Here is a 14,653-nt window from a genome sequence, read left to right as displayed (position 1 = left end):
TAATTAATTTTTTTATTTACTTCTTCTTCAATATCAAACTGAATGTCCTTATTTATATTATTTATAAAGTTATGGATAGTTTCTTTATTAGTTAAATTACTATTATATATGATCAAATAGTCATCCACATATCTCATTATTAATTTTATGCCATGTATTTCACTTATTTTTTTATCAATATCGATCATAACTAATTCAGCTAATTTTGGTCCCATCTTTGACCCCATGCTAATACCATCTAGCTGTCTATAAAATACATCATTAACTTTGAAATAATTGTTATAGTATGCAAATTGTATTAAGTCAATCAAATTATTATGTATATTAAGTTTACTTAAGCTATTTTCTATTAATTTCCATTTTATACTGGGATACATATTTTTTATGTCTAAACTCATTAGTTTATCAGAATTTTCTTTTTTCAATTTTTGTATTCTATTAATGACAGTATCAGCATTTTTTATGCTGTATACAGAGTTTTCAAAACATTTTAACTGTTGTTTTATGTAATATTCTAAATTATAAAGAATGGAGTATTTGAAATCAACGATGGGTCTAAATTTTTCTTTTTCTTTATGAGGTTTTAATCTAATGTTTAGAGTAGAGATTCTATTATTTTTGAATTTCCATGTAATTCATTGTGATAATGTTAAAGTTATTTGTAAAACATTTTGTTCAAGTTTTATTAAATTATGTGTATAGAAAATTATTTTATATAAATAGAGCTAACGAGGTGCTGCAGAGTAATTTTCTTAGGTGTTCTAATTGACACTAGCAATTACGCACATTACGAACAATTGTTTTAAAAAATTTTTTCGACTGTAATGTAAATTTAATCTTTAAAATTAACAACATTTTATAATTTTAACGGAGAATTAATAATACAGTGAACAATAAAATAAGCTTTTCTGGTGTTTTTCATTATACAATGCAAATACTAAATTAGAAAATAAAAATACGAAGATGTATCTTGTTTTTATCAGTGGGTAAGAGTAATAATTGTGAAGAATGATTCGCTTAATAATTTAACATTGTTGTAATTAAAATTTTAAATTATTCACATTGGTCATAGGTTATTAATTACACTGATAAATTTATTATGGTAAAGTCTATGCCATTTTATAAATGTTTATGTGTGATTAATTAACAAAGGTAAAATACAGAAAACGGGTTTGCACAAAAATACAAAGAAACGTAATTAATTTACAGTTTTTTTATCGAAGGTGAAAACTAATATAAAACAACTAAATTTTCCAGCGCCAAAATAACAATAATGATATTTACAGATGCTTATTGACATTATTATTTTAATATTTGTTCGTGTAAATAAACACAGTTGCTCCAGTATTGTTTGAAATATTAAATGACGGTTTTATATTATCCTGTACAATTGTATTGTATCTGCTTATTTTATAACTTATATCGTTTCGATAATTGAGAAATAAAAACGAAAATGAAAATATAGGAACTTGTCGTAATATTTACTTTAGATAAAATTTCATCAGAATGCAATGCGTACATGTCTTCTTGAAAGTATTCTTTCCGTGTAAAGCTTTCTTCACAGCCATTGTAATTTCACTTGAACGGCTTTTCATCCGAGTGCACTTTCATGTGCCTTGTTAAATGACCCTTCTGCGTAAAGCTTTTTTCGCACAAATTGCATTCATACGGCCTTTCATTCGTGTGAATTCGCATGTGTACTTGCAAATGACTTTCACGAAGAAATGTCTTCCCACATGTCGGGCATGGATGTTTTCTGTCGTTTTAAAACAATGCGTTGAAAAAATATAAATAATTAGTAAAAAACTTAAATAAAAATTATTCTCGATAATATAAATTATTGTTACATATTATATTATTATGTTAATATTGTATTATTATGTGGTAATATTGTAAGATTACGTTAATATGTACTCTATCATCGATACAAAATTCAAATTGTCAGTTTGTGTTATTCCGTGAATTTCTAATAAAAAAGTTTAAGAAATTCAAAATGTATTATACAAATTATATGAATGTTTACACTTACCATTATGAATTTATTTATTTTGATTCAGTTATCAAATTCAGTTTATTAATTTCAAGACGAAATTGTTAAAAGAGAATACAACAATGCACCGAAATAATGTAATTTCTTGATTGTTATGTTTTGATTATATTAAGCATGTTTAATTGCGCATGTCCTCGAACTTAAAAATAATTGAAAACACAAAACGATACATACATCTTCTGTATTGAAGAAACGAATGTGAGGGAACAAGTAGAGTATCGCTATTTCTGTTTCTTGTTTAACTTATTTTTGAATTATTATTATTTTACTTAATCTGCACAATAAGCAGTAACAAGGTAATACTCAAGGATTTGGTAATACTCAATAGGAGTGTGTGCGTTGACACGAATGGGAATGCCTACAGTTTTTGGGTATTTGGACTGCCGAAATAAGGAGTATATTCAAAATTATATTTTTACTTTTATTGTTGTAAATTATTATTTTTATTCATTTATTTATGACAGTGAGACCATAAACGTGTAGTTTTTACGTGTAGTTTATTCGGATGACAAGCCATACAATTACAACTATAATGGCTGTGAATATAGTCATGAACAGAAAGATCAGTTAAAACAATACACGTTTGCAAGACATCAGAAAAAACTTGTATCCAATGTAAATGTACGAGAAGTTTCTATATTATTATTTTTAGGCCGTGAACACACATGCGTAGAAATCGCCATAAAATCTTGCATAAAACAGAAAGCGTAAAAATTTTTCTAAAATTTTGGCTGAACAATAACTGAAAAAAGAGTCACGCATTGTTCCTACTTTTTACCCGCGTAAAATTTCCCAATAAAAAGATGCTGTTTTGTGATGACAAAGTAAACACGTGGATTTTATTCTAATAATGACGACATTGGCGGCTAGCTCTAGACACTCTGCAAAAAACGAAAAATAAATGAAATAGAAGACTGAATTAGTGCGTATGTTAAGAGAAATAAATTATATGGTTTACATTTTTTATGTACATAGATATGTCTGTGTAATTAAAAGTATTTCGGAGATTAATTTCACAGAAAAGTTGTCAATTCGCATCAAAAAATATCTCTTGTGCAAACTATACACTGCAAATAAAAATGGTTTTAAAGCACGTTTATACACGTTTTCTGTAACGACTTAAGCGCACTTTAACTGTTATTAAAACTGTTTAAGAACACTTTTTACTGTCAAAATACAATATTAATTTTACAAGTACACAAAAATTGCTCTTAAACAAAATTTTTGAAGTAAATCGTTTAAATTTTGTATATAAGATTTTCGAATTCTAATGTAAAATAACTGGTATTTATAGTCTACGTCAGTTTAAATTACGTTTGCAAATTTGGAAAAATGGAAAATTATTTTCCAAAACAATTACTTTTAGTTTGGAAACAATTTCTACACCCAGAAGGATGGAATACCTATGGGTACTTGCATAGGTCCAAAACTGGCAGAAATAGCAATGATACAAATAGATGAACAAATCAGAAATATAGAAGGAATAGAATTTTATAGCAGGTATGTTGATGATTGTATTATAATATTTGATAAAAGAAAAACAGATGAAAAAACAATTATAAATAAAGCTAATGAAATAAAAGAAAATATCAAATTTGAATTAGAAAAAGAAAACCAAAACAGTATTAATTATTTAGACATAACAATTATAAGAACAGAAGATAAATTGATTTATAAAAAATATGTAAAACCTATGCAGATTCCAAAAACAATTAATTATAAATCAATTATACCGATTAATATGAAATATAATATATTTAAAATGTATATCAATAAAATAAGACAACGAACAACTGAAATAGAAACACAGGAAAAAGAAGTAAATGATATTATCAAAATGTTTATCTTAAATGATTATCCAAAAACATTGTTAAATAAATGTGTTAAAAATATAGAAAACAATAAGCAATCAAAAAAATTAATAGATAAAGAGAAAAAAATTTGTGAAAATAAGATATATCCCAAAAGTATTTGAAAGAGTCAAAAAATTATTAGATATGAAAATTAATATAATACCAGAAAAAGTCAATATAACGAAGAAACATCTATGTTATAAAAACGTGGGGAAAATGATATAATGGAAAAAAAAGGTGTAGTCTATTCGTTTAATTGCAATTGTAATCCAGAAAAAACATATATTGGAGAGACAAAAAGAAACTTAAAGATAAGTTTAAAAGAACATATCAGAGCAATACGTGGAAATTATGCGAATTCTGCGGTAGCGAAACATTGCAACTCAACAAATTGTGAAATTATATTAAAATCAGTTAAAATAAGAAAAAAAAGAAGAAAATAATTACAAACGACAATTATATGAACACATTAATATAATCAAACAAAACAATAGAATGAATAACAACAACGGAAGAGAAATACACCAATCATGGAGAGGAATGATAGCCACAAACAGGGAAGTGACGTATATAGTGAATGAAAGAGACTGGCAAAGACAAAGTGAAAGGGAAGAAAGACAAAAAGAAATGAAAGTTGGAAGTAGTTTTAAATGTACAAATATATAAAATAGTAAAGTTTATTGAAAAATGTCAACGTTTAACGAAAAATGTCAGTGTTTAATGTAACAATTATTGGTTTTAATACAGGAGTGTTTTAAAAGTAATATTGATTGTGATTGTAATTGGAATGAATTATTGGAGGATAGACGGAATAGAAAGAAAGAACATTAAAATAGTAGGAATTTTATAATTTATTATTGTAGGCATAAGAAATTTTTTGTGGAAAAATATTGTCGGTAAATTATGTTTGTTTAAATTTTATTTAGAATTGGTTTGTCAAATACCTGCTGAAGAGGAACGTACAAGTCCGAAACGCAAATTGTATGTGTCCAGGTAATTGAAAATAAAACAATTTTAATCTGTCTAACTGTGAGGCTGTAATCTTATACACCAGTATGATAAGTCCTATTAAAAGAAATACACTGATATAGTTATTAAAATAATAATTTTAATGAAAAATTATGTTGTGAATGTTTCATTTATCACTTTTGAATGTTAATATGTAAATTAAACTTATTATTACGTTTTAATGTACGAAATTCTAAAAATAATAAAACTTAAATTTCAGGGTTCGTCGTACACATTGTTAACAGCAAATATAAAATAAAATAGAATACATTCATTTATCTTTTATGAAACTGTAATAAAGGTGATTCGAACGTAAAAATGAATAAAATACAACTTGAACACAATGAAATCGTAAATCTAATCTGATTTATAGGTAATACGATGCCATATTTTTAGAGTCTACAATTCTACAATATAGAGTAAACTGCATTGCAACATGTTTTGTTACAGAAATAATGTTTGGAATTAGATATTGGAAAATGACGATTTAAAAATTTTAATTTGTTTCACAAAAATATATACAGATTGTATATGAAACTTATAAACAAAATATAAAATGATACAAAAAATTTATCCTTGTTTTGTAAATTCTTCAAAATATTTTAAAGCTTTCTGATTGAGCTTATATCAATAATAATTACGTTTCAAAAATTATTAGCATAGTTTTTCTATATTGTATTCGATAATCTACATTCAATAGATAATACAACCTAATACACAATGATACAATTTATTACAAGTTAAAATTGATTTGTTTTAGTAAAATATTTGTGAAATTGCAACAGATAACTCTTCTCGGATGTAAGTATTTTTAATTAAAATCATTGCAGATTACGCCTAATCAAAAAAATTTTGTATTTTTGTGTTAAAATCTACTCCTGCCTATTAATACTTTTTATTTATGTGTAAAAGTTAAATTAACAAATTAATTGAAGTCTGCGCTTTGCTCCGAGATTATTATTTATATATCGTATTATCTCCACATCATAAACAAGTAGATTCGCGGAATAACTGTCCAAATGGTGCCTGTAGTGCAACGTTACACAACACATGTTAAATCCAGGAAATACATGTATATTTATATACATAAAACATACGGGTACATATGTTTTATATATTCGAGACAGTGTTCTTATTGGAGATTGAAAAACAATAATTTATTTCCGAAATATCGTCTGCACCAATAAATACAAATATTAACAACAAAGATGATGAACAATGTAAAGCAGACGACAAAGTCGATAATTTTGAATCGTCGGTAATACTATTTCGTTGTCATTTATCTTCTTTCAGCACTCGCTCGAATGAGAAATTTCTAAAACATAAGCAATATCATATTGAAGACATTCCTACACTTCAACGGTTCTTATTTCATTTCTTCTTTAAAAATAAATTGTATTTTTAGAATTCACGTTTTAATTAAATAGAATTGTTAATATGGGTTTCTCTCTAAATTTAACATAGTTCTTAATTAATTCTTAAATGACAGATGAAGTTCATGTAACGTAGGTGGTGTTTATTGTGTAAGGAACCAAGTCCGAGCGTTATTTTTATTTACTTTTATTTTGCTTTTATTATATTTTTGTTTGGAATTTATGTTTAATTAGGACGAAGGTTTTTTTTACCCGTCACCTTAGAAAGGTAAAAAGAGAAGATAAAACCAACTCACCGACGAAAAAAGAAAGCGCCATAGCTAGCACTCGCACTCACGTGCACGCCCGTGCGGCAGATAGTAAGCCCGCACTGAAAGTGGAAAAAGTCCCCACAGACGTTTAGAAACTTGTTAAACCTTAAAGGAAACATCCCGATAATTGTTCAACAAAATACTGTAAAAGGTTAACAAAGTATAGCGGGAATTAAGCTACCAGATTAGCAAGAAAAAAGATAATGTTTCGTGTAAGTATGTAAATGAGGAGAGTGTCTCATTTAGAAACAGTGACGTCACCTCAGAGTATAAAAAGCCTACCTCAAGTGAAGACAGCAGAGGTGAGCTCCTGCAAAGAATAAGAGTTGGTGTGCTAGTAGCAGTGAACGAGGTTCCAATAGGAAATAGTCCAAGGCGATTGCAGTATTCGATTTGTAAAAAGAGGATAAACAAAGTCTTCAGTTGAGAAAAAGGTTACTAGTATAATTGAGGTAACGGTTAGGATTTGTAGTTATAAGAAATTGCGGCTCGTACACGTGATCCGTTGCGATTTTTCTGTTATGTGAAGATAATTCGTTTGTAAATACCGTAAACCGCGTTGTAAAAGTACCGTGTTGTAAGAAAATTTCCGCATTTTCCCAACCGCGTTGGAGCGAAAACGCGTTGTAAAGCTACCGCATTGTAGGAGGCCTACCTGTACTTTGCAATTGGTGACTTGTTGATACACTTCGAATCAAGTGTTATACTTAGCTGCGATAGTAGCATAATCGCAAGTGTTTCTTAAATAAACATTAATCAGACTATTCATTGCAAAAAATTCATGTAGTTTACCGACTTATAACAAAATAATTTCTGCTTCTCAAACAATATTGTAGATGACAGAAACATTATTAAATGACTGTAAATCGAATAATCCCGTTTGTTATATATACTTGTCAGTCCATGTAGATAAATATGATAAATCTTACATAATTAATTAATCAAAGTTACCGAACATTATGAACAATAGCCACACCAGAAAAACAAAAAAAGAAAAAAAAATACATGGAAAAGTCATGTCATTTTATTCGACTTTACGTCTGTCGGCCACAATTATTGAAGTCGTAATATCACCAGAAAGTGTTAAAAGCACATGAAATCATATTAAAATACATACATTTAGAGTAAAAATTAATATAATCATCATAAATCGTAAAGAAAGAAATATGAAAACGTCTGTGACTCTGTGTTGTCGTCTCATTTAGCGGTCTTTAATAGCTCAATATTGGCATTTTCCACTGTATTTCCAATATCTACTGTTTGGCGTTGTTGTCAGCGCCACTCGATATCGCTAAATATAAATTAGTTTATTTTATTATCGCAAAATAATTTTAATAACTACGTGTTATTTAACCTTATAAAATCATCTTATTTTATAAAGTGTTAGACCAAACGACATTCCCAAATAAAGAGTCCGCGATGTACTGTAAACATCGCCAAATTGTAGACATGTATATTTACAAGTATGTACAGTACGTACCGTGTATGCATTTGTAAATTTAGATTACTTATTATCCTGTACTAAATTAAAAACTAAAATTTATTCCTTTGTAAACTTAATTAAAATAGATTCTTATTAACTACTAGCTGTTACCCGCGACTTCGTCTGCGGTTGTTTCGCAAGCAAACCCATGTATATTCAGTATTTCAACAACCATAGTGATTGTTATATAACACCTACTGCTGACAATGATAACAATTGCAGAGAATCAAACGAACTATTTTCAATTTGATCAATTTTCCGAAACGTTTACAATCGTTCTATAATCGAACCAATCTGAAATAACAAATTCGAATTCACAACGGTGTTATTAATTTAATACAGTCGACCCCCTATAATTACGGTCCCTATAGCTACGATTCCTATAAAACTACGAAAAAATTGCTACCGGTATCCGTAAAAAATAGTAAAAGTTCCCTATAAACACCTCAAACGTCATCGGGAAGCCGAACTACTTTCCCGCCGTCCGTAGCGCCACGCTACGGAGAGATTTCTATCGTCTGGACAGTATTATATAAATTATATATAAATTAGGTACTGTACATATAATTATATATTAATTATATATAAATTAGGTACTGTATATATAATTATATATTAACTTATTGTAACTTTGTTATAATTAAATATATAATTTCCGCCGTCTAGCGTGGCGCCACGCTACGGAGATTTTTACGCTAACTATCGTCTGTCAGTATGTAAATTAGGTACCGTAAGTCTAATACAGTACTGTAATTTTATACATTTCTTGTGAAAGAAACATTTCTTATTCAACGGCGATTAAAATTATTTATATTAATGATGTCTCCGAAGTTCTACGAAGTTTTCACAGAAAAATAAGTTGTTAGAAATCGGCCGCTCTTTGCTGAGCTGTTCCGCGACGAAAACAATGTTGAGCAATGGCAATGTCGAATGGTGACACTCGGTAAGTAATCCTACAATTTTTTGTTTATAGCGTAGTTTATACGGATTATTCCCAAAAAATATATACGTATTTTGGAAATGTTGAGTCGGATTAGTCTAGAATCGATTAATTTTATGGAAGAAAATCTTTCAAACAGCCGTAGTCCGTAAACTTGACACGTGTCGGGTTGTGATTGGAAGGATTCGTAAGAAAGCGGATTCCTAGAGAATGGAACGTATCTCTATCTTATAGGGGGGTCGACTGTACATTTAAATACTCAATGAAGACTAAACGTTGCTGAAAACAAACAATTGCATTTAAAATAGTACAACAGAAGCCTTTCTTCCGGATAACCTCTTTTTTCTTCATCATGGAAAGATCTTACTCGATAAAGGAAATCTTGAAGTATTATCAGAAAGTGACTGATTTTATTGAAAAGAAACATCCAGAAAAGGTTCACACTGTATTGCTGCTCGGAGTAATGACGTTTGCCTAAATCATTTTAGAAATATTTTAAAAAGTAGGCAAAGCCAAACCTTTTTGGATAGATATTTTACCAAGAGACTTCTCTCCAGTGAAAGTGCTGGTGGAAGTGAAGGAAAGAGAACAAAAACTGTGAATAAAAAACTTTATAAAAATATATAAAACAAAGAAGATTAAAAAATTAGTGTTAAGTTAATTTTAAGTTATTATTACATTATGTTATGTAAGTTAAGTTTTAGTATTATTTCCCTTCTCCCTCTCCTCCGCCACCAGTTTACCCCTTCGACCATCGTCTATCCTCAAAGATACACTGCAAATAAAACTACATTTTTTAAAATCACTTATAATTATATTATGGTTATTTATAAATGTACAAATACAAAACGCATTTTTCAGTGTTTTTCTTGGGAAATCACTGAAAAATGCGTTTTGCAGTTGTAAACACAAACATAATAAAGAAAAAAGCAGAATCAACAAATACTCTATAAAATGTCTATGGTGTGCTTTCTACTCGTGTTTTTCATGGAATTATTACTACACTTTTGATTTGTTATCTGAACAGTCAGTTGATTATCAACTGAGAAAAGTTTCCTACTAACACATACAAACATTTTTCCTCGGAACAACGCCAATCTACTAAATAACATATAATTGAAACGCTTTAGTAAAGAATCAAAAAAATTGAATATCTACAAGCAACTTAAGACTTTATCAAAAGCTTGAATTATGTTTAATTTTGTATGTTAATTGTTTTTTCTGTATGTCTGTTATGGTCTGTTTGTATTTTCATTTTACACTGGAAAAAACCTAATGGCTTACATGATAAATAAAGTAAAGTAAATAATTAACTTGAAATAGTTTAGATATAAAAGAGACAGAAAGGTGCAATTTTTTAAATTGAATCGAAATTTATTCAATTAAAGCTTATCGACTTTACAAATGTAAAACATTAATTAAGTGTAACGTCGATGTTTGATCTTTTGGTTTTCTGAAGCAATAAATTGAAAAAATAACTTAATAAGTTTTGTTTTTTTCAAATATTATAAATTTTCTATCATATAATTTTCGCTATAAATTAAATTAAAATGTATACTGTCTACGACGATTTCACATATATCACGAACTGTAACTGAATACTGTATTCAATTTTGCTTTCGTTATTAAATATCAAGACGTAAATAATCTAATATATTATTAATTTAATATATTTGAAAAATTAGTTGTCGAGAATTAATTAATCAAACGAATGAAAGTTTCTTTCGTGTTCTTTTAGGGAAACTTCGTCCAAAAATCGTTTACGACAGAAAGGACATTCCAGATATGTTTCTTCAACGTGTATTTCTGGAAAGAATTCCAGTGGCGACGATAATTCCAATTGAATAGTTTCTAAATTGACGTCAACGTTTTCAAGTAATTGTTCACTTTCTTTTGAAGTAAAAAGATTCTTGTCTGATGAAATGTTTTCAAATTCTATTGACTGTGGTCTTTGAAAACTTGTTGATGGTTGTTCAAACGATACTTTTTGCTCTCGTTGAACGTCTTGTGTACTTTCCTGAAAGTAAATAACATATATAGCATTACTGTACGACATTTACTAAAATGTGAATTGAATAAAAATATGTAATAGATAATTATATACTGAATTATATATTTGTAATGCTATAAATGTTAAGAAATTTTAAACTTCATTAAAGTAAAACATTTCTACATTTTTTAACAAAAGTGTGAATTTTCATTTTTAACAAGTTTAAGCAATTAATAACCCTAATAATAATCGGTAAACAAATATAAATGCTTTTCAGTAAAGTAATGTTATCAAAGGAAATTCAGAAAACAACGGCTTAAAATTAAAAAAAAAATATATATATATATATATATATATATAATTACGAGTAAGGTACAGCAGTTGTTAATTTCTATGAAAACAAAAAAGTCATTGTTTCTTAATTATTCGATAGATATTTTTGTAAATGCACGGAACAAAGAATTTCACACATCAAAGTAAATTTCCCTACACTTATATACACTCAAATACATATATAATTATATATCTTCATAATTATTCAATAGAAAAGCAAACGACATTCGATTTCCATGAATTGTGATTCAATCGAAATGAGTGAAAATGAAGTTTATTCGTGAAAATATCGATTTTCTAAAGTAAAATTGTATTTAATGAGTTGTTATTTGGAAAATTAATTCTAATGTCTCCTTTCGGATACATGAAATGACAGAAACGTTTTTTTATACATGAAATGACAGAACTTTTCTCGGAGTATCGAATAAAACAAATACACGTGTACAATATATGCGATAAATGAACATTGATACAATGCGTGCTCGTTAAATAAGTGAAGTTATTTAACGAGCATAATTTTTTTCATTTTAATAGTCGATTGTGTGTTGAATTTTTAGTCATTAATTAACATATTTATACACTTACTTCGGTGCAATATGGAGTTTAAACAGACACATCAGAAGCATCCTCTTTTAGATGGATGCTTCTGATGTGTCTGTTTAAACTACCTTTAGTATTGAAAGTGACATTGCAAAAATTACACCAAAATGGCCGCTCTCCGGTGTGAGTTCTCATGTGAGTCTTTAAAGCAGCGGGAGACTGACAAACTTTTCTGCAGATTTTACAAATACGACTCATTATCTTCGGGTCGTTCGGTGGAATCTAATTATTTTAAAAATTTTAATTTAATTGNTTCAAAATTGTAAACAATTGATTTTAAAGTATTCTAATTTTGATCTGGTATATTTCATTACCACTGCAGATTTAACGTGAAATTGTAAAATAAACAAGTGAAAAATTCAATTCTTGATAAAATTACGAATTACTAACATAACAGTCGTGCACTCTATGCCTGTGTGTGTGATTTTTGTTTAATGCAGATGAAACTTTTGTTATATTCGTTTTATTTTCTGACAGAAAGTATTGGCTATTTATTTTGTATAAATTTTAGCTATAAAACAAACGTTATATCGATTTTGGATTAGTGATTTACCTTACAATGCAGTGACGTTCATGCTAAATAAAGAAAATTACCTTATGCTGCTATTTTGAACATTTTGGAAATGGCGTATTTTATACTCACTTCATTAAAATTAAAATTTATACTTTAAAAAGGATAGCGTCATCGTGTTATTTCTATAAGAAATTTTTTACAAATCGTTCTACTTTTATTCAATCGGAAGTAACGATCTAATGAGTATTTAGAAAGAGTTATCGCTTATCTAACTAATGTACTGTACTGTACATCATCTTTACCTTCCTCTAATTCACAGGAGAAGATGCGTGTTCCTTCTAAAATGAAAGTTTTGGGAGTGAGAGAAACGAATCGTAGATACTTATCATTGCTTCAATAATTTGGTATAAAAGGTTTACATTATCTTTTATCCATGCTTTTTGTCATGAATTTCATGTCGTTTGCCGTGCGCCGTTTAACCATGTAAATCAGTAGAGAGGTTGCGGCCGACGTTTTCAACGCAAAAACTTGTACGACGGACGTTCAGCACCACCTTCCTGTAAGCCTAGAAGTTTGACAATGGCGTTTGTAACGTCAGTGGAATCATACTCGACGTTCCAAACGCCGTTGTGAAACTTCTAGGCCTACAGGAAGGCGGTGCTGAACGCCTGACGTGCACGTTTTTGCGTCGAAAACGTCGGCCGCAACCTCTGGAGTTTCTTGTTGTTTCCGCTTTACGTTTGATGCATCGATCCCATTAAAGAAGAATGAAACAACAAGTCTTCTCAAACGAAAGAAAAGATTGTCGCACTATATTTCTAGGTAACAAATGAAATAATGAAATGAAAACTGCCTCCACGCGAATATGAGTACACTTTGAGATAGCATAGTATAAGTTGTCGCATTATCTTTTGTATCGAAATTCGAAACTTATATAATGTTATTTTTTAATACTGATTAAAAATTACAAACTTTATTATAATAATTATTTTTCTTTGAATAAATAAACATAATTGTGTTATATTTTAAAATGGACTAGTCCTACTTGCATTGCCGTACAGAGAATTAACATTCCTTCTAACACGCGGATAGACGCTGAAACAACGCGAGTTAAGACGCGTATTTGAAATTCCTAACTGGTGTCAGAATCCTGACATTAAGAGAGACTCTAACGTTAATTTTTATACACATTTTTATCCATCCTGATAGAGAGCGGAGTTACACAGCCCCAATTTCACACGATGTCTAGAGAGTGAGGTTCACTGCCTCAGCCTATGAATCTCACAATTGGTTTCTACTTGACCAACAAAACTATGCCATTTTGTACAATCCGAGCAACAAGATAAAAGTGACAATGGTAGGCTAGAAAACAAATTCTTTATACGGTCTTCGTTTTCATATTGGTTATATTAGAATATTTGCTTTGTATTTATAAAGGATATCACATCGAACAATCAATCGAATACATCTTAAAATTCTTTATTCCTCTACTGTACACAATTTTTAAAATGTGTTACATTATGATAAACTCGGTATGATAAACTCTTATGTAAGGTAACTTTTCTAAATATAAATCGAATACTATAATATGATAGAAAAATTAGAAGTACAAAATAATCTAATAATCTTAATTTTTGTTGCTATTTTTTTGCCTGAACAACGCCGGGTTCGTCTGCTAGCTAATATATAAAACAATACCACCATGTTGATTGAATTTTCTTTCGACTTTCTCAATATTGTAGTTAGTTACTTGAAAAAAAGGATTATAAACATTCGTTCAGGTTTCACACAATGCCAAGAAAATAAGATGTACTGTTAAGTTATACTTTACAATAGTTTAATGAATTTTAATTGATAAGTTTGTTATTCAGACATCGAACATTACGGTAGAATGCGTATTTCTTTATTAGAGTAATCTGCTATTTTTATATTTTAGCAGGTTTCCAAAAATGTCTAAAATGGTCAACAGCGTAAATGTTCTTGCTCGTATTGCTGGTGAAAACGAACATTTTCTAATATAAATGTTTCCGTTAATAGTCTATATACTTGATGTTTCTTCTTCTTTATTTAAAACTGCTTTTATAAAATACTTTCTAAATTAAGGTGCGAGGCGATCATTTATAAAAATCTTATATTTTTCAACACTATATATACAGTATATTCGTGACTTGAAATTTTTCAACATGTTTTCTTTTTGA

The 14,653-nt window shown here is 28.7% G+C and overlaps 1 protein-coding gene across 1 annotated transcript in view; it reads right to left on the bottom strand.

Moving 5' to 3' along the window:
• Positions 1-1,530: 1,530 nt before the first annotated feature.
• Positions 1,531-14,653, bottom strand: part of LOC111612372 (oocyte zinc finger protein XlCOF28-like) — a 29,610-nt gene continuing 16,487 nt past the window's right edge. Inside the window, exons 9-10 of the mRNA XM_023353576.1 lie at positions 10,728-11,035; positions 1,531-1,756 (exon numbers count right to left, since the gene is read on the bottom strand). Of these exons, the coding sequence (XP_023209344.1) occupies positions 1,576-1,756; positions 10,728-11,035 (489 nt within the window). The 3' untranslated portion in view covers positions 1,531-1,575. The remainder of the gene's footprint in view (positions 1,757-10,727; positions 11,036-14,653) is intronic.

Source organism: Centruroides sculpturatus, unplaced genomic scaffold, assembly GCF_000671375.1.
Source record: "Centruroides sculpturatus isolate CEXI.00-Female unplaced genomic scaffold, Cexi_2.0 scaffold1675, whole genome shotgun sequence".
Lineage (NCBI taxonomy): Eukaryota > Metazoa > Arthropoda > Arachnida > Scorpiones > Buthidae > Centruroides > Centruroides sculpturatus.
This window is presented reverse-complemented; position numbering and strand designations above follow the sequence as displayed.